This window comes from Rhinolophus hipposideros, assembly GCF_964194185.1.
Source record: "Rhinolophus hipposideros genome assembly, chromosome: 9".
NCBI classification, from domain to species: domain Eukaryota; kingdom Metazoa; phylum Chordata; class Mammalia; order Chiroptera; family Rhinolophidae; genus Rhinolophus; species Rhinolophus hipposideros.
In genome coordinates this window covers 66,065,108-66,086,431 of record NC_138055.1, presented here as the reverse complement: position 1 = coordinate 66,086,431, position 21,324 = coordinate 66,065,108, and the positions used below count along the sequence as shown (strand labels likewise).

Below are 21,324 nucleotides of genomic sequence, written 5' to 3'. Positions count from 1 at the left end.
TGGATAGGGCGTGCATTATCACCAGCTGAACAGACAGATTGCATGCAGGTACGTCATTCACAGTCTGCTGATAAGCACCCATGTCTGTAGAACAACCCACTCCCCTCTAGGCTTCATATTATGGAAGTGACAAAAGGCAGAGAGTGAAACAGGACTCGTCTTCAACTCCATTCTTAGTCTTCACAAGCGTCATGACTGACGTTTTCTGTGTTCTCCACTGCAGGTAGCCGAGCAGCTGATCAACCCTTTTGGAGAAGATGATGATGATTTTGAAACTAACTGGTGCATTGACAGAAATCTGCAGGTTGGAGGAGCTTTTCTTTCTTTTATAAACATGAATAATCACTTGTGATGGTGCAAATCTAAACAGACTCTGAATGCAAGCCCCTGAACTTCAGAATTTTAGCCACAAATAAAGGAGATTTGACCCTTCGGTCTGTTGTCTTGGGTCCTTTTGGGATCTCACAGGTCCTGGATCTCAGTTCCAGTGAAATTTAGCTCCTTTTAAGGAGATTGTCAAGGCAGTTTTCTTTGTAAGTTGCTTTATTAGTGTTATCCAGCCTCTTTCATCTCAGTATAGAACAATATTTTAATTTATTCTTTAATCTGTTTTCGACTGCCCCCAAAGAGGTTAAGACACAATCCGATGGCAGCCAGACACAATCCGATGTGAGTTCCCCGACTCATATCACGTAGGTCCCTATAGTCAGACGTCCTGCAGCTGGACACTGAGACCATGGGCCACACTCTGCCTGAATGATATCAAATAGACCTTAGAGCCCTTACCCTGAAGCATTATTCCAGAAAGGTTTTTCATGAAGAACCAGGATGAAAGAATTTTCCTTTTAGGCAAGACTCTCCTCAGACCATTCTCTACGTTGAGAACTACAGACTGACAAAAGGCCTTTAGCTTGTCTATTTAGTTCAAGCCCTTACTCAGCTCTTAAGCAGGTTTGAATATTTCACCGTAGATCTCTTGGTTTGCAAGCTGGGCCCCGTACACGGAGGGCAAGGAGAGAAGGAAGAAAGAGACAGGCCACTCCAGATTGGTAGGTGGCACTTCTAACGAGCAAAGGAAACTTACATACAAAGCTTGTCTTGGGTGACCACAGAATGAGTAGATCTCCACACCCACCTGCCAGATGCTTAAAAGTTTATATAGAAGCCATCAGTCACGTATGCCATCCAGAGATTTCTCAACAACACATTGCTCTCTCAAGCCTGCATCCCTGAAGTGGCTCCCACTGTGGGAACAGTGGGCAAATGTACATTCCAAGGACGGGGGAAGGGTGAGGAACCTCCATCTGCCCAGGTCCAGCTCATAAGCCAACTGGTGGTCACGGCCTCTCCATCATCTCCTCCAACAATCACGTGATCAGTCTGCTAGGGAGGAAGCGTAATGCCTGGGCCACTCACTCTTTGTAACAATTGGATCCCCAGAGGATTAATAATTTATCCATGCACCAGTGTGTCATAGTCAAAAGAGAGACCACTTTTATTTTAAACAGTATAGGTTTGTTGATATATTTATCCAAACAAACAAAAACTCAGGACACAGAAGAAATGATATCAAATCAACAGAATAGGATATTGAGAATCTTCAGATTCCTATATCTGGGCTGATGTGGCTGCTGTCAGGACAGCCACGAGACAATATGGTAACTCTGAGCAAAGAAGGAAAACGTGCGTCTCCTGCCTCTGGGTAAGATGCAGCTACACCCTGAGGCTTTTGGCTTGATGAACCTATTCTGGATCGCCATACGGCCCCACTTATCCCATTGCCAAGTGCCCTTGTGCTGTAAACAACATGTACAACTCTCTGCCGCAGCCCTGGTTGCAGCAAATGTGAACTATAGACATCCGTATATTCACTCATTCAGGCTGTGATCTATCTCACTCCAAATTCCATCTACCATCTGGAACTTATTCTCTCTCTTTATATAATTCACGTCTGAATTATTCTAACACTGTAACGATGATTTTAGGTCTCTCTTTTAGCTGTGGATGAGATGCACATGAGCTTACCTAAGATGAAGAAGGACATTTACTGGGACGATTCTGCCGCTCGACCACCATATACACTGGCAGCTGCTGACTACTGCATACCCTCATTTCTAGGGTCGACAGTCCAAATGGGGTAAGTGCATTTTTTAAAAAATTCATCAATATTTGGAAAATGAGTAGGTCTGATCTTTTTTTGCTCTCATCTTGAAGTTACTTTCATTACAAGTCTCAATTATTATCATATAATGGTAACCTTCTCAAATTTCAGATGTATGCCAAAGGAAGTTATAAGGAGAGGTTCATCTTTAATTATAGTGTGTGTGTATGTGTAGTTTCTGCTTTAAGTATGTGTGTATGTGTGTGTGTGTGTGTGTATGTGTATACACGAGAGTGTTTTGGGGTAATTTGCATTTTTCCTTGCTTTTATACTACAGCAAACTTTTCCAATAGTTGTGAAACTATCATTTTTTTTCCTTCCAACCTGATGAGTAGTTTAACTAATTTATGTAGATGTTTATTGTTGAATTGTGAGTATCATAATTAAATGTATTTTTTAACAAATATTTATTGAGCATGTACTATGTAACACACTGTGTTAGACTACTTGGATACAAGCAAATCTTAAGGAATGAGATGATTTTTATCAAAAGTTTTCCCTAAGATTATAATTCGGTCCAACTATGTTTAGTACACAGATCAGTCTCTGTTCTGTGGTTTTAACATAACAATCTGTCCCTAGGTATTAGGAGCTTTAAATAATGGGCTGAAGCCTGAAGTAAGTCATGCACAGTTCTTGAGTAATTTTATTAAATCTAATAATATATTTGATTTTGGAGACATGTGTAAATGTGGGGGCATTTAAGCACATTTGCTGAAGATAGGTGCCAGTTTCCGAACAACTTTAAAGAGACGCATGTGGACAAATTTAGAAAAGTAGGAAGAACACTTTAAAAAACTGTAGAAGGGAAAACTTTGGTGGAATTTTTCTTGTAACTTTTGGTAAAATTATGGCTCTTCATTTCCTGAGGCCAGCTCTAAGCAGATTAGTACATCCTGCAGTTGCCACTGGTGACCCTTCTCTCCCTTCTCCCAATAGTGTTCAGCCCTCCTCTTTCCCTACTATCAGGATATCGAGCATCAATCCTATTCCTATTAGGCTTTGCTCTTATTTAGCCAAACGTCTCCTAATCCTCATAAACAGTGGTTTGTGATGTTCCAAAGGAGCCTCTAAGGCTGAAAGACCTGCAAGACCCAAAGAAAATGAATGACAAAGTAGAATTTCAAAAGTTGTGGCAAATAAGATGATTTAGGAGCCAAAGGATTTGCCTTTTTTCCTCAAGAACACCTCAGAGAAGGTTGCCTACTCCAGGCTAGACTTGCTTCTGCTTCTAGAAAGACGGCTGATCCTGGACCGTCCTGTCCAGGGCTTCTTCCAGGCCCGGGAGCTCATCCCCACCCCAGCAGATTGCTCAGTCTCCATGAATAGCAATCTCCTGTTTGTACTTTTCGGCATTTTGTAAGGCAGTCTGTAGTGGCAGTTTCGTGGATGTCTGGCAACCTTCTCAATTTAGAAAATTAGCAGATTTTTTTCTGTGAGTTTGTTTTTAGTTAATTAAATATGCTTTCACCTTCCTCTCTACTGCCATCATAGATTAATGCAAAATATTTGAAGATTTAACTTAGAAAAGAGACCAGCATCATTGATCGGGTCAGGGAATTATTGTGATGAGTCTATTTAGACTGCAAGTACTACTTGTGCTCCATTTCTAATGTCCACTTAGTTGCGTTTGCATGATGGTTAAAATGATTCTTTGTTTGTTTTGGTCTCAAGATTTGTATCTTGATATTCATATTCATCCTAATCATCGTAATTTTACATTCCTATATAAGTGTCCACAATTCTTCAGCAAATGTTAAATATGTATTTCTCCTATTTCTAAATATAGAATCAGGGATTTACAGGACCTCAGAGAAAGTATGTAATATAAATGATTATTGAGAAGATTAAATGAGACTGTAAAAGTAAAAATACTCTAGCTATAACTATAGACCATTATTATCAACTAGTACAGATCTCTTATTCACAGAAAGATCAAACAAAGCTAAGCTATTTTTCATATCAAACACTAACCCTGGAAATTTGGGACAGAAAATAAAATGCTTCAAAGAGAACCAGGAGATACAGTATTTAGGATAGGAGCAACCTAACTGTTCATCAATTGATGAATTGATAAAGAATATGTGGTACATGGGGGGGGGGTCACGGTGTGAGGGATATAAATGATGAACGTCTAAGTATTACCTTGTCTTGTGCACCTGAAACTAAAAAAAAAAAAAAAAAAAAAAAAGAATATGTGGTACATATATACAATGGAATATTACTTAGCTATAAAAAAGAATGGAATCTTGTCATTTGCCACAACATGGATGGACCTAGGGAGTATTATGCTAAGTGAAATATGTCAGACAGAGAAAGACAAATACCATGTGATTTCACTTATATGTGGAATTTAAAAAAACAAAACAAACAAAGAAAATCGAAACACACTCATAGATACAGAAAACAAACTGATGGTTGACTGATAGGAGGGAGGATAGGGGGTGGGCAAAAAAGGTGAAAGGGATTAAGCAGTACAAATTGCCAGTTATAAAAATAGTCACAGGAAGGAGAGATCCAAGATGGTGGAGCATATAAATACTGCCTGTGTTCTTCTGTGAATTCATTAAAATTACAACTAAATTATAGAACAATGAACCATGAGAACCATCTGAAGTCTAGCTGAATAGAAGGCCTACACCTGAAAATTTAACGAAGCCAGGGTGAGACTGGTAGGAGGAGCAGAGACACAGAACAGCCCCCACACCTGTGTGTGCCAGTTGAGAATCAGGAGGGATATCTCGGTCATGTTGGTTTCCCCTGGAGGAGCAAGGGACCACCATCCCCCACATCAGGCTCCCCAGCGCAAGTGCTGGTACTGAGAAGAGGAGCCCCCACAACATCTGCCTGCAAAAAACAGTGGGGATTCTAACTGTTTGGGTGGGTCAGAAGGCTGCAGGAAACCCAGACATCCTCTTAAACAGCCCACACACAGACTCACTCGCTCGCAGGCACTCACCTTGGGCTCCAGCGGAGGGACGGTGACTCAGGGGTCCTCAAAGACCTACGGCAGCAGGGTGGACAGGGAAGGGGGCAGACTGAGGTGTGTGGTTTAAGCAAAGGACTGTGGGACAGTCAGCATTTTCCCAGTGAGGGGTCCACCTTAGTGCAGCCAGCAGGCAGGTACCATCTTTCCTGTGTTGAGTCCACCCCCACAGGCAAAATCTGAATCTGATTGGCCTGGTGAGCTCTGTTGCTCTGATCTGCTGACTCATTCGGAACCCACCCCACCCAACTCGTTCACTGCTGAAGGTACTTTCTCTGTGATTAGCCAGCCCCACTTGATTGCATTCTTTCTTGGAAAACTATCAGACAAGTCCCAGGTGGGCAGAGACTGGCCTTGGTGTGCTCTGAGACGTGTGCTGAATTGCTCCAGGCTCAGCACTGGCACCAAATCATTAACCTGATGATCACAGTTCTTCCTACTCTACTGCCTCCCTGAGACACTGCCTCACCCAACTCATGTATCACACAAGGTGTTATCAATGACTGAACATTAAGGAAGATGGCAGGTGGCAATGGGCCTCGGGGTGTTCCCGCTTTTTGCAGAGCTACTCCAGATCTGGTACTGGTAGCAGCCATCCTCAGTTTGCAGCATGGCCTCTCCCCCATGCCTCCAGGTCCAGCACAAGCAGCAAACTACTGTGCGTCGCTTTATAGCTCCTATCAGGTAGCCCCTGGCAAGTCACAGGCAATGGCTGACCTGGACCTGTACCGAAGCCCCTCCCAAGAGGCCCCAGAACCAACATACTTAGAGGTTGGCTTCAGAGTACAATAGAACACCAGCCAATTCACCCACAAGTTGCACACATAAAGGGCAGTCTCAACAGGAATGAGAGCACCCTGGGGCGAATACCACTCAGTAGGGTAGGCCTCCTGCACAACAGCACATAAGCTGTGGACGTGGCCAAACCCAACAACCAGTCAGCCTAACGTTCAGTCCTACCCGTGGGCATAGTAAGAGCAATCAAGGCTCAACTACCATGTTTCCCCGAAAATAAGACCTAGCCGGATAATCAGCTCTAATGCGTCTTTTGGAACAAAAATTAACATAACATCCGGTCTTATATTATATTGTATAAGACCCAGTCTTATATTTTAGTAAAATTAAACTAGGTCTTACATTAATTTTTGCTCCAAAAGACGCACTGGAGCTGATTGTCCGGCTAGGTCTTATTTTTGGGGAAACATGGTATAATAGGAGCACACATGCAACCCACACAAGGGGCAATCCTGGAGCACCCAGCTCAGGTGACCAGGGAGACTGTGCCACTGGGCCCCACAGGACACCTACTGCATAAGGCCACCCAGCAAAACTGGGAAACATAGCAGATCTACCTAATACATAGAAACAAACACAGAGAGCCAGCTAAAATTAGAAAACAAAGAAATGTGTCAAAAATGAAAGAACGGAAGAAAAATCCAGAAAAAGAACTAAATGAAATGAAGGCAAGCAACCTACCAGAGACAGAGTTCAAAACAATGGTTATAAAAATGCATAAGGAACTTAGTGAGAACTTCAACAAAGAGATAGCAAGCATAAAAAAGGACATAGAAACCATAAAAAGAACCAATCAGAAGTGAAGAATACAATAACTAAAATGAAGAATGCACTAGAAGGAATCACCAGCAGACTAGATGAAGCAGAGGATCAAATCAGCGATTTGGAATACAAGGGAGCAGAAAATACCAAATCAAAACAGCAAAAAGAAAAAAGAATCCAAAAAAACGAGGATACTTTAAGAGATCTCTGGGACAACGTCAAGCATAACAACATTTGTATCATAGGGGTACCAGAAAGAGAAAAAAAAAAAAGGCAAGAGATTGAGAACCCATTTGAAGAAATAATGACTGAAAACTTTCCTAACCTGGCAAAGGAAATAGACATACAAGTCCAGGAAGCACAGGGAGTCCCAAACAAGATAAACCCACACAGGCCCACACCTAGACACATTATAATTAAAATGACAAAGGTGAAAGACAAAGAGAGAATCCTAAAAGCAGCAAGAGAAAGGAAATTAGTAACTTATAAGGGAGCTCCTATAAGACTGTCAGCTGATTTCTCAACAGAAACTTTGCAGACCAGAAAGGAATGGCACAAAATATTCAACCTGGTGGAAAGTAAGGACCTACAACAAAGATTACTCTACCCAAGCAAAGCTATCATTTAAAATCTATGGACAGATAAAGAGCTTCCCAGACAAGAAAAAGGTAAAGGAGTTCCTCACCACCAAACCAGTATTATAAGGAATGTTAGAGGAACTTCTTTAAGATGGAAAAAAAAATCAAAATTATAATTGATAAAATGGCAATAGCTACATATCTATCAACAATTATTTTCAATGTAAGTGGATGAAATGCTCAATAAAAAGACATAGGAGGGATGAATGGATAAGAAAACAAAACCCTTACACATACTGCCTCCAAGACACTTTCAGTTTGAAAGACACACAGAGACAGGAAGTAAAGGGATGGAGAAAGATATTTTATGAAAATTTTAAACAAAAAAAGCTGGGGTAGCAATACTTACACCAGACAAAATAGACTTTGAAACAAAGGCTATAAGAAGAGACAATGAAGGGCCCAGTAATTCCACTTCAGGGTATTTATCTGAAAAAACCCAAAATGCTACTTCGAGGGGACGTGTGTACCCATATGTTCATTGCAGCATTGTTTACAATGGCCAAGATGTGGAGGCAACCTGGGTTCTATTGTTGGATTAGTGGACAAAGAGTAGGTGGTACATATATACAAAGGAATATTGCTTGGTGTGGAACAGAATGGGTTCTTGCCTGTGACAGCATGGATGAATCTGTAAGGTATTATGCTAGTGGAGTATGTCAGACAGTGAAAGACAGATGCAATGTGATTTCACTTGTATGTGGAATCTAAAGAACAAAATAAACAAACAAAACTGAAACAAACTCATAGATACAGAAAACATTTTGATGGTTGCCAGATGGGAGGGAATTTGAGGGTGTGGGTGAAAGAAAGGGAAGGGATTAAGAAGCACAAATTCGTTGTTACAAAGTAGTCATGGAGATGTAGGGTATAGCACAAAGAATATAGTCAATAATATTGTAATAACTATGTATGGTGTCAGATGGGTACTGGATTTGTTGGAGTGATAGATGGGAGGGGGTTGGGGGAAAAGGTGTAAAAGGTGAAGGTATTAAAAAGTACAAATTGGTAGTTACGAAGTAGTCATGGGGATGTAAAGCAAAGCATAGGGAATATAGTCAATAATATGGTAATAACTATGTATAGTGCTAGGTGGGTGCTAGTCAGGAGGATCACTTCTTAAATTATATATGCTGTACACCTGAAATTAATATAAAATAATATTGAATGTCAACTGTAATTGATAAATTTTAAAAATGGGGAAAGGGGAAGAGGAATAGAGGTCCATATTTCCAGGTATAAAACAAATAAACCATGGGGATGGAATGTACAGTGTAGAGAATATAGTAAGTAATATTGTGATAGCGTGGTACGGTGTTAGATGGTTGCTGGACTTAGGGTGATCACTTCTTCAGGTATATAAATGTTAGATAACTGTGGTGTACCCCTGAAACTAATATGATATTGTATGTTAGCTATATTTTTAATAAAAATCTTTTTAAAATAGTCACAGGAATATAAAGTATAGCATAGGGAATATAGGCAATAATATTTTAAAAATACATATGGTGCCAGATGGATACTAGACTTCGTAAGGTATATAAAATATAAAGTCTAATCACTAGGTTGTATACCTGAAACTAATATATAATATTGTATATCAACTACAATTGAAAAAGTTAGAAAAAGAATGCAGCAAAATGTTATCAGTTGTCAGAATGACCTCTTTTAATTAAGATGGCCTATTTACTAGAGTTATAGGGACAAGCACAGGCAAAGGCAAAACTCTATTAGGGGAGGTTTTCATGAGACGTTTAACTGGACTCCGTTAGAACTAACTGACAGAAAAAACCATTAGGCAATAACTCACTTGATCTTGATTTTCTGGGTAAACAAATACCATTGAAGGGAGCCTCGCTATCCACAACTGTAGTGTTTGTTAGACAAGATGTTTCTGGTAGCCTGTGATAGAAAACAAACTTAAACTAACTCAAGCAAAAAGGGATTCCTTGGGTCACATCCAGAGACTAACCTAGCTTTGGGTGTGGCTGGATCCAGAGGCTCAGTGAATGTTACCAGGACGATTACCGTCTCGGTTCTGCTTTTCTATTCAGTGGCTCTGGTTTGGGGCAGGTTCTTCCCTCCTGATAGTAAAATGACAAGATGGCAGCCAACAGCTCAAGGTGTGTAACCTGTCTTCTCAGCAAATCCTATGGAAAGAGCACATCTCTTTTCCAACTCTTAAAAGTAATGTACTGGATTTGCTAAGATTGGCTGGACTTGGCTAACATGCCCATTCCTGAACCAATCACTATTAATAGGGAGACTCAATATTTTGATTAGCCAATCTGGTTCACATGTCCATCTTTGAACCAAGGGTCAGCCCCCAACCAACCACATGGAGTAGATGATGTCTCAAGAAAAATCAGGGTGCTACTACCAGGAGAAGGGTTTGCTGGGCTGGCAAAAACAATAGGTGTCCTCTAAAATCATAAAAGATATTCCCTAAGCATTGAATTGTTCACTCACCAAATATAAGGTTAATATCAAGTAATCTATTTGACTGAGGCTCAGGGGAAAGGGAAGATAAAAGTAAGGATTATTGTGACACAGGGGGTTTTGCTGATGATGACTGACCCACTGAGCTCTGTGCATTAAGGTGAAGGCCAGGTGTCAGCATAGCAAGGATGCAAATATTTCAGAAAAGTGTTTTCTGCTTGATGAACATGTAAAATCCTTTCCTAGGTGAGAAAGGTTTTCACTTTACTTATTCTATTTAAAGTATATGTTCCCAGGATATTTAATTCAAAAATCAAATTTCCCTTATCTTTTCCTATCAGTATTTCGGGTTCATTATCACAATTCCTGTGACCCAGAAATTCTAAAATCAAGGCAATGCCCTTCAATAACTGAGTAAAAGTACTATTCAAGGGCAACCTGAGAAATTACTCTGCCTCATTTTCCTCCCACATTCAGCACACTATTCATGTCCACATAAAAAGGAAACTCCTTGGAGATAATTCCTTTGTTCTCTACATTCGGGAACATGTTCAAAATATTGCCCTATTTTCTATGCATGTACCAAATATAAATTACTGAAATAAAGTAAGTTTTTCCTCCCTTTTTATCTCAAGTACAAATTTAAAATATCATGTTCCCCCTTATGCCATCACATATGGAATGCGCTCATTTGTTCAGGTAAAAGTTTTTCAAATCCTACTATGTGGTAGGTTCTATGCCAGATGGTAGAGATAGGCAAAAAAACAAAAACAAACCAAAAAACCTCTTACGTTCATAGGTATAAATGAGAAATGCGCAGAGTATTATGGAAGCACAATGAAAATATATTTCATCCAACCTGGTGAATCAGAGAAGGCTTCTTGGAATTGGAGGCTCTAATATGCATCTTTAAGAATGAATTAGGAACTAACACACAGATAGGAGTGGGAGAATTCAGCAGAGGGTACCTTCCAGGCCAATGTGAGCAAAGACAGAAAGGAATGATAAATAATGTTTTTAGAGTAGCAATTTTTTTAAAAAATTCAACTTTACTGAGGTATTATTGACATATAAACTACAAAATATTTAAAGCATACAGTATTGTGGTGGTTTACTATTCATATACATTGTGAAAGGATTCCCCCATCTAGTTAATTAACACATACTTATCTTCTTTTTTTTTTTTTTTGGTGGGAACATTCAAATTCTACTCTCTTAGCAAATTTCAATTAGACAATTGTTATCAACTACAGTCACCATTCATCTTATAGCTGCAAGTTTGTATTCTTGGTCCAATGTCTCCCTATTTCCCCCAGCCCCCACTCCAGACCCTGGCAACCACTTTTCTACTCTCTATTTCTATTAGAGTAACAATTTGATACACAAAGCAGAAGAGCAGAGAAATGAATCTAGAGAAGGAGGTAGGGGTTAATTATGGAGGGTTTTATAGTCTGGGTAAAGGGCTTCAGCCTTTTTCCAAAGCTATGAAATGACATAGTCACATTTGTGTTTCAGATCAGTTAGCCTAGCTGCTGGCTAAAAGATGGGTTGCTAGGATTAGGGGGAGCCAGAGTCCACTACATGGTGCACTTGGGACTAGTATAGAATAGCAGTGAATGTCAACCATAATCTTAAAAAAATAGTCATCGGGATGTGTGGTGCAGCATGGGGAATACAGTCATTGATGTTCTAATAATTATATACAGCGTCGGATGGGTGGCAGACTTGTTTGGCTTATCACTTTGTGAGGTGTGTAAGTCTGATCACTGTGTTCTGTACTCCTGAAACGAATAAAAAAAAATCAAAAAATAAAAGACTAAAGCCAGAGAGACCAGTTAGCCGGCTGTTAGTGTAGGTGTGTGTGTGTGTGTGTGTGTGTGTGTGTGTGTGTGTTGTTAGTTTAATTTAGACAGGAGAAGATAAGGGCCTGAGCTAGGGTGCTAGGGTGGCATTATGGGGATGTAGTGGAGATGGCATAGGGACAGATCCAAGAAAGGAGCTAAGAATGGGTGATTGGTAATGAACAAAGGATTGCAGAGAGTAGAAGGGTAGGAATTGCTCAAAGAAAAAGATGATGAGCTCCCTTTTGCATGTTTCGAATTGAGGCACCTGTGGACAATTCACAAGGAGATGGACAGCAGGGAGGTACATTTGACTGTTATTGGTACATAGGTGTCCTTAGAACCGTACGAATGGGTGGGAGCACCCAGGAGCAGTGGCAAGTGAGCACAAAAGGTAGAATAATGCCACTAAAGGGTGGTCAGAGGAAAGAGAGTCCTTGAAAGAGTCAAAGTAGGAATGGTCAATACAGATGCAGGAGAAGAACCCCGAGAGTTCCCTGTCCCAGAGGCCAAGGGTGCAAAGTTTCAACATAAACCCTGTAAAACGTCACAGGAATTTGCATTTGAAGGTCATTAGAGACTTCAGTGAGAGTGTTGGGCCGAAACCAAATTGCAGGGAGTTGAGGTGTGATTGGGAATTAAGGATATCAAGACTGCCAGTGGAACGTTTTTGAAAAAATAATCTTATTATGGGGACGTTCAAACAAATATCAATGTAGAGAACAAACCATAATAAACCTCCATGGACCCATCACCTACTTATACTGTTAAGCCATGGCCAACTTGTTTCATCCATCCCCCCACCCCCACCCCCTCCCTGACATTGTATCATCGTGAAGCAAAAATAACCACAATCCCATTGACTGAAAAATAAGAATAAAGCAACATTTTAACCGAACAATTCCTTTATTCATGAACAATCCAAGAACTACTTTTTTGAGAAATCTGGATAGGCGGGGAGGAGAAAGACTAGACAATATCCAGTAAGAGACACAGAGTTGAGGGCAATGGCATGTTTTTTATTTGTTTGATAATGTTTTCGGATGGGAGCGCCTTAAGCATGTTTAAAGGGACAAGGAAAGCTGCCCTTCTCCACCCTGCCACCATTCCTTAGAATCACTTTAACTCTCTGCTGAATTTCACTTATTGGACAGATAAGTCCAATTGGACCTTATTTGGACAGATCCATGAAGACTCCTTATGGTATTTACTGCAGGACTGTCCACTGTGTGAGTTAACTTCCCTTTTCATCAGAGGACCCACAGGGAAAATTCTGTCTCAGATATCAGTGGGAAAAAAGAAAGTTTTGCCTTTTCTGAGCAACTCTTACACTCTTTACCTTACAGACTGAATTTTATCATTGATGAGTCTCCTTTTCTCATCAATGGCTGCTGAAAGCTGAAATCCAAATTTTGCAGCCCACCTTCAGTAAATCTGTGGGATGTGGGGGCATGTATTTCTAGGTACCGTGTCTGCTGGCCCCATTTTGTTATTGTTCCTCATTCTAGCTCTCCTACATTAACTTAATTTTATATATTATTGCATTGCATGTATTTTTACAAGCCACCTGAAATCCTTTATAAGATGAAGCAAAAGACAGACTGAGCGAAAGGAGCCCACCAGAGGACAGGAGAGACACGGGAACAAGGGGGTTCAACAGGCAAGGTCCTACCATTGAGGATGGTAGGGGCTGGGGCTGGTGGTGAGGAGTCAGGCCTCAGCGCCTGAGCCTGCGGGACGGAGTTCAGGAAGCACGTAGTAAGGGGCGTGGGGGACATGCTGCCTGTACAGCTACTGAAGCAAGAAGCAGTGTTCTCACCACATCCAGTCATTATCATGTCTTAATCCAAAGGAAGTTTTAACAAGGCCCATCTTTCTCTGTCCAATCTGAGACCAAAAAGTTTGTTTTAAACCAATTTTTTAGGGTAGCCAGTTGGCTCAGTTGGATGGAGCGCAGTGCTCATAATACCCAGGTGGATGGTTCGATCCCCACCTGGGCCAGTGAGCTGCGCCCTCCACAACCAGATCTAAGACGACCACTTGACTTGGAGCTGATGGGTCCTGGAAAAACACGCTGTTCCCCAATATTCCCCAATAAAAATTTAAAAAAAAACACCAATATTTTATAATTTCTAACACTAAACGAGTGCTGAATTTCCACCTCCCAATCTTAATACAGGGCATATTAAAAATCCACTTCAGAAGGACCACTTTGAATGAAAAAAGAAAAAGGCCAATTGAAAACTCTGAACTGCTGACTGCAATCCCATTTAAAACGCACTATTTTATTGGGCTTTTTGCCATGATTCAAAGATGTCAAAACATCCTCACCTTTATAACAATCTTAAGGAATGGGTCTATGAAATCAATTAAGGACCCGTTTAGTAAAGAGGAGATGTATTCAAATTTTTTGAAAGAGTTCCTTCTAGTTAAGAGTTGAAGAATTTAAAATTTATTTGTTACTCTGAGACTACAACCACTTACCCAGAAAAAATGACTTTTACTTATCTATCTTCATTCAAAAAGCTCTGAGAATATATAGCAATAATATAATTACTCTTTTGCAATTATACATACACATATTTAATATGCACAGAGCATTTAGGGTTTTATAGTAGGACAGAAGTATTCTTAGTGATATTAGTTCAAATATACCAAAACTTGTATTTTAGCAAGGAAAGATTTTGTTCAGTAATCCTTTCTTAGCCAATTATACTTAAATATTTTCACTTTACAAGAAAATACATAGTCTGTTAATATACTATTGCATGCTTGTGTCATAAATAACCAAAAATATCTTGAATTCTGAATCACTAACTTCAACAAAAATGTATTCTTGGAACATTGATTTTCACTTAATGTACTAGAAAGGAAGGAGAGTCAGAACCTCCCAAGGAGATGAATGTGCATTAAACTTATAATTTTAGAATTTACTCAGGAATTTTTTCCTATGCCAACATGGGGTCCCCATTGGTGCTCTTACCTTCTAAATGGTATAAGAGGGATGAGGTATAGATGGCTTAATTTCCTTTTCTAACAAAACTCTTATAGATCACAATAGTACTGAAAGGTGAGGGACTTTAGTGAACCCCTACTTTGGGCCACAATTTCTTTTTGCGTCAGCCAGCGGAGGCCAAGTGAGCATAACCAGAGTGGTATCATGAGGTTATCGGTAGATACGCCCATTCTTTAACCAAATTTGCCATAAGGCTTGGTCCAACTAGCAGAGAGGCAACAGAGAGGCAGCAGGGGGGTCGCCAGCTCTGCGTGCAAGGATCTGAGCTAAGCACACCATTCATGAGGCTCCACTGGCTGGAAGCTGTCCCCCAGCAAGGGAGCAGAGAGGAGGGCTCGGTGGGTGCAACCTCGGTCCACTGGCTTTTCTTCACAAGGCTTGGCCCCACACCTCCCAGCTCAGCGTGAGGGCTGCCTTGCCTACCATATAGATCTTCGAGGACAGCTCTCACAGTGATTCTGCAGTGCAGAGGTTAAAAATAACAGTATTTGCCTTTAATGGGTTTGAAGAGTACATTTTGCCTTGCCTGTGAATAAAGTGCTCCCCCACCCATCGGGCCTCTGCCCTGATAGATTTTCCCTCACATTATCGGCTCCTTCCAAGGCAGTTGCCTGAGTGAGGACACTAGCAATTTGCAAACAATAAATCTGACGTGAGAAGTAGAACTCATATTAAATATCATTTCCCTCAATTCCTCTTTTCAATTCTGTTGAAGTGACCTCTTAGTATTTGAATTTAAATTGTCAAAACACCACTTTCAAAGTGGTACGGAGAAAGAAAGGCAAGCACCATGCAGTTTTATCCTTCAATCTTTTGAAGCTCTGTATTTACCTGATCACACTAGAGAAGGGGGTTGCTTTGCAAAAAGCTTGCTTTGGAAAAAAAAAAAATGCATTCGATCTTTGAAGTCATTGGGGCTGTTTTGGTCTTTCTATATCAGATACACCCTGGGAAGTCTGACCGTGCACTGCCACCTTCAGTGTTCTGTCTCCTGCCTCTCTGTTACTACATCAGGAGACAAAAAGTGTTCTTCTGCCCCCCTCACCACTCCAAGCATCATTCCAAGAGCCCTTAATTAAATCACTGCAGCTCGTGCCCTCAGAGATTTGTCATTGGCAGAGAAGACGGGCTGATGGTTTTATAGGCGCTCAATACATATTTTGCAATTTGGGGTGGCTGTTCTCTTAACACCTGAGATTAAAATAAAAACACAGACATCAATCCAGACAAGAATCAGACCTGTAGAAATAGTGCATGCTCTCCCTCCTAGATTCAACTATAACCAACTAGCCTGACTGGCCTAACATCACCTATTCTCTCTCCCCTATCCATCCTTCTCCTCCCTTTCAAGAATACCCCAATACATGGCACAACCTTTCTCATGCTCACTTTTTTCCATATTTCTGTATCGATGATTTACATTGCGCAATAAAGGTGTACTGCGGTTTTGACAATGTCCGCAAATGGCACAAAACATCGCATCGAGAGGCAAAGTCAGGGCAGTCCCGCCACCTGATCGGAGCCATCTGCCTTCCCCGGAATAATCCAGCTTCCTCCCATCCTTATAGTTCCTCTCCATTCACCCAGTGCCTAGTCTTACCAGTAAATGGCTGTAATAGGCATCCCTTCTAATGTGTTAGTTGTTAGGGGACAGGTATAGTAACATTTTTAAAGGAGACTCGGAAGGAGAAAAGGGAGTGACCTTGAAGCAGACATTCTCATTTCCTCTAGCCACGTGCAGGAAGTCGGTGAGGATTCGGAAACCACCTCTGAAAGTTTGCCAGGCAATGAAAGAGTCCTTTTTATAGCTTCTACTCTTCAGAGCTTTTCCACATATATATTACTCCTTTTGAACTCCCAAATAACCTGGTAAGGCAAGTAGAGTAAGGTTAACTTGTCACCAGTTTACCGAGTATGATGCTAAGTCACAGAGAGGTTAAGGGGGGGTCTCCTAAGATCACACTAGTTAGATTGCATCTGGACAGCAGCAATCCTGGATCTGCAAGCCCCCCCAAATAAATCATTTTTCTTACCACAGAGGTAATTCTCAGATTCCATGTTCTGGACACTAATGGCTGCATGGCACTTTCCATGAATGTCCTCCTATCTCTAATTACCTGCGTATCTCAGTTCAAGTGAATTCCAGAATATAAGACCCAGCTTTTTCAGCTGACCTTCTCTAATATATAGCAATATAATGAGGGTGCTGATATTCTAGCATATCATGTTTCTGCTATAATTGAGGGGCATTTTAAGTGGTATTATATTTGGGCCTCAGCATGGTACTAACCCTATACACTTTAAACATCAAATGAGGAGTAGAAAGTCTAAAAGAACCCAAAAGGTACATCCAAGCCTCCCAGCTGGGAAATAAATAATCTTTACAAGCACAGCAGGTCCTTGAATAATGTCATTCCAGTTCAACATCATTTCATTATAACATTGATAAGATGTTGTAGGACCTTACCTCTTGTTTATATAAATTAGCCTATGGTTAAATTGGCTTCCTTATCTGTCATTCTGCTTCAAGTCGCAGAATCTATCAATGACATTAAGTGAGGATTTAGTTCTATATGCTGTAAGCTTTAGCATTATTCTATTGTATATGCTGTAAGCTTTAAACTATTTTGTGCTTACACCACAGTTTCTGCTTTCATATTGAGAACTATGACTCAGAGAAGGGAAATGGGCATTGTGTGTTGGCAGTGAAGCCTCCACCGACGGTTTCATTTAGAAGCAAGTGCATTAGGTTTATCATGCGGGGCTTTCACACTGCTCTGGTAGCATAAAGACTGGAGGCCTTCCGTCATCTTTTCAGCATGAGATTCCTAAAACTGCCCCTCCCGACCTCAGACCACCAGGTGTTCTTCCAGAGACCCATTTTCTGACGAATGGTGTGCAACATTCCCAAGTCATGTTTTTCACCTAAAACATTTGTTTGACAAGACTCATCAGCGTTGCTTCCCATGTAGCTTTTCCAGCTTGGACACCAGTACCAAATGACACAACTCTCACTAGGCTGTCCATTCTCAGAGATGACCCAGAGCTGCTCACGGCCTCTGGAATAAGAGTCCAAACGCCTCTACCTGACATACAAGACTCTTCAGAACACAGTCCAAGACTACCTGTCCAGCTATGCTGTGTGTTTCGCACACACTCGAGTATTTCCTATTCCTTGCAAACACCCTAAACTTTCCTGCTACCTTATTTGCTCACATCACTTCTTTCACCTGGAATACTCTGTCCCTTCTCTGCCTGTCTGATTCCTACTCAGTATCAAAAGTCCAACTCAAAAACTCACTGGGATCCCAATTTAGCTATTTATATCCACACCTTTTCCCTCCTTTCAAATTATGTTATACAGTCCTTAATGCAACAGCTTTGTTCATGGTGCATGCTCGATAAATTTAATTGGGTAAGTGGATAAATCTCATGCGTCCACACCACAGTCCCATGAGGCAGGAAGGTACAGTGGGGTCTCATTGGCAGCTCTGCTCGATGTCAGCTGGTGAATCAGAACATTAGTAAGAGCACTGGCCTCTCTGCAGTTTGCTCTTTGCAAACTGGTCTGGTTTTCTCCAATTTGTGACCCAGGGTCTTACTCTTCTTGCCCCAGGTGAGGGTACATATCCACCACAACGGTGCACAGTGAGAAAGCTATTTTCCTTAGGATTCCTAAAGTTTCAAAGTAATAATAATACAAACACTTTTTTTCCAAGAAGAGTTGGTGATTCTCGCAAGGTTGTTCAGGAGGAGCTAAGGAAAACAAATCCCAAACAAAAAGTCAAGATCCCGAGTGGAGGACAGAGGCGTGTTCGTTAGAGAGAAAGCCAGCTCCCCCTCGGGTTCCCAGAGCACGTCCAGGGAGGCAATCTTAGTGAACAGCTGCTCTGGTTGTGGCCCTGGTGTTCTCCCTCACTGCATGGGTTCCTGAAGTGTGACTGGGGATCTGACCTAATGAAATCCAACAGGCAGGGTCACCAAGGTCACTGAAGCATGAGTCTGCATTTCTCAAGTGCATGTAACAGAAGCTGAGCCGAGCACCACGGAGGGTGGGCCAGAAGGCTATCTGGTAGCCAAGGGCACCGCTGGGGCTTTAGAATAACAGCACGAGGTTGTAATCGGATGCCATCCCGGGACATTTAGGCAGTTAATCATCTCAATCACCCATCTTTTATTCATAACCACGAGGAACAACGTTTTCTTTGCTCACTTTTCCCTTTCAGGTTACACCAATATTATGATGCCCTTACTTTTTCCTTATGTCCCATAAAATGCACCTGGCATAGTTCAAGCATCTCGTCACCATGGGTGTTAGTACGAATGCTGGACTGGGGTGGCCCAAGTACTGTTGCTCCCAGAACCAGCAGAGGCAGGAGTAGGCCTTCACCACCCAATAGCCGTTGTCGTTATCTCAACTATCCACTTCATTTCAGCCTTGCAGGAGAAGATTAAAAATGGTAGGATTATTTGTTTTGTGTCCTGAATGTTAAAAATGCAGCAGGGAATTCTTAGCAATAGCAAACCCATCAAACACAATCATAAGGGGAGCGCAACCACTGTGTGAGTCCACAGCACCCGGGTAGATGTACTCTTCCCACAAGGTTCACACATCCTCTTCAGGCTTTGTATCGGTGATTAATTAAAACCAAAGGCTTTGGAGGCAGACTTCTGGGTTGGGCTCTCATTAGCTACAAACCATTAACGAATCTCTCTGGGCCTCAGTTTCCTTATCTGTAAAATGTGAATAATAACAATAGCAAAATCAAAACCAGAATAAGATATCACACTTGTTAGAATGGCTATTATCAATAAGCCAAGAAATAACAACTGTTGGAGAGGACGTGAAAAAAAGGAACCCTCGTGCACTGTTGGTGGGAATGTAAACTGGTATAGCTGCTTTGGAAAACAAAATGGAGCTTCCTCAAAAATAATTAAGACTAGAGCTACCCTGTGACCCAGCAATCTATTTTCTTGGTATCTACCCGAAAAATTTGAAAACATTTATTTGTAAGGATATGTGTACTCCTTTGTTCACTGCAGCATTATACACAGTAGCCAAGACATGGAAACAGCCTAGGGTCCTTCAGCGGATGATTGGATAAAGATGTGGTACATATCCAAGTTCGGACAACTAAGTTCGCAAACTTGTCGCAACGCTGTTGCTAACCTTTTTTGATATCAGAGGGATTATTCATTATGAATTTGTACCAACTGGACAAACAGTTAACCAACCTTACTATTTGGAACTGCTGACAAGGCTGCATGAAAAAGTTAGACGAAAATGACCCGAATTTTTTGTCAACAATTCGTGGCTCTTGCATCACGACAATGCCCCAGCTCACACGGCACTGTCTGTGAGGGAGTTTTTAGCCAGTAAACAAATAACTGTATTGGAACACCCTTCGTACTCACCTGATCTGGCCCCCAATGACTTCTTTCTGTACCTGAAGATAAAGGAAACATTGAAAGGAAGACATTTCAATGACATTCAGGACATCAAGGGTAAAACGACGACAGCTCTGATGGCCATTCCAGAAAGAGTTCTAAAATTGCTTTGAAGGGTGGACTAGGTGCTGGCGTTGATGCATAGCTTCCCAAGGGGAGTACTTTTAAGGTGACTGTAGCGATATTTAGCAATGAGGTATGGAGCACTTTTTCTAGGATGAGTTCATGAACTTAATTGTCTGACCTCATACGCTGTTTTCCCGAAAATAAGAGCTAGCTAGACAATTAGCTCTAATGCGTCTTTTGGAGTAAAAATTAATGTTAAGACCCGGTCTTATATTACATATATATATAACATATATATAGATCATATATATATGTATATATATATATGTTCTATATATACACACATATGACCCGGTCTTATATTATAGTAAAATTAAACTGGGTCTTATATTAATTTTTGCTCCAAAAGACGCATTAGAGCTGATTGTCCAGCTAGGTCTTACTTGCGGGGAAACACGGTATATACAATGAAATACTACTCAGCCTGAAATATTACCATTTGCAACAACATGGATAGATCTTGAGAGTATCATGCTAAGCAAAATCAGTCAGACAGAAAAGGATAAGAACCATATGACTTCACTCATATGTGGGATATAAAACAGAAAGCAACAAGTAAAACAAACTCACAAACAGACAACAGAAGAGTGGTTGCAAAGGGGAAGGGGGTCAGGGGAGGATAAAGAAGGTAAACGGGGGTCAAATTTATGGTGACAAAAGGAGACTAGACTGGGTGGTGAGCACACAATGCAATATATTATAGTTTATACACTTGGAATTTATACGTTACTAAGTAGTGTCGTCCCAGCAACTCATATTATTGCTGCGATAAATGAAGTAATGCGTAGGAGGTCAGTAAATGTTAGCTCTTATCTGCAATGTCTTGAATTTAGCTATGGTCCTTTGGTTTGGGGGTTTTATTGGTCCTGGGGAGAGCATGAGCTGTTCATCTACAATTAGAAAGAACATATAGCATTTTTTTTTAATGTCCAAGTCTGTAGATCAGTGTTTCTCAAAATTTAGTGTGGGGATCCCGGCAGATCCCCAAGACCTAAGACCCCAAGACCCAAGTTCTTAAGATCAAAACTATTTTTTCCAGTTTATTCAGAAATAATTGATAAGTATCGCTGTATAAGTTTAAGACATATAGCATGATGGTTTAGTTTATATTG

At 40.9% G+C, this 21,324-nt stretch overlaps 1 protein-coding gene across 3 annotated transcripts in view; it reads left to right on the top strand.

Moving 5' to 3' along the window:
- BEST3 (bestrophin 3) overlaps positions 1-21,324 on the top strand; it is a 48,047-nt gene that overhangs the window by 22,465 nt on the left and 4,258 nt on the right. For all 3 annotated transcript variants that reach the window (XM_081060228.1, XM_081060227.1, XM_081060229.1), the window contains 2 exons: positions 224-304; positions 1,986-2,137. In XM_081060228.1, the coding sequence (XP_080916354.1) occupies positions 224-304; positions 1,986-2,137 (233 nt within the window). The remainder of the gene's footprint in view (positions 1-223; positions 305-1,985; positions 2,138-21,324) is intronic.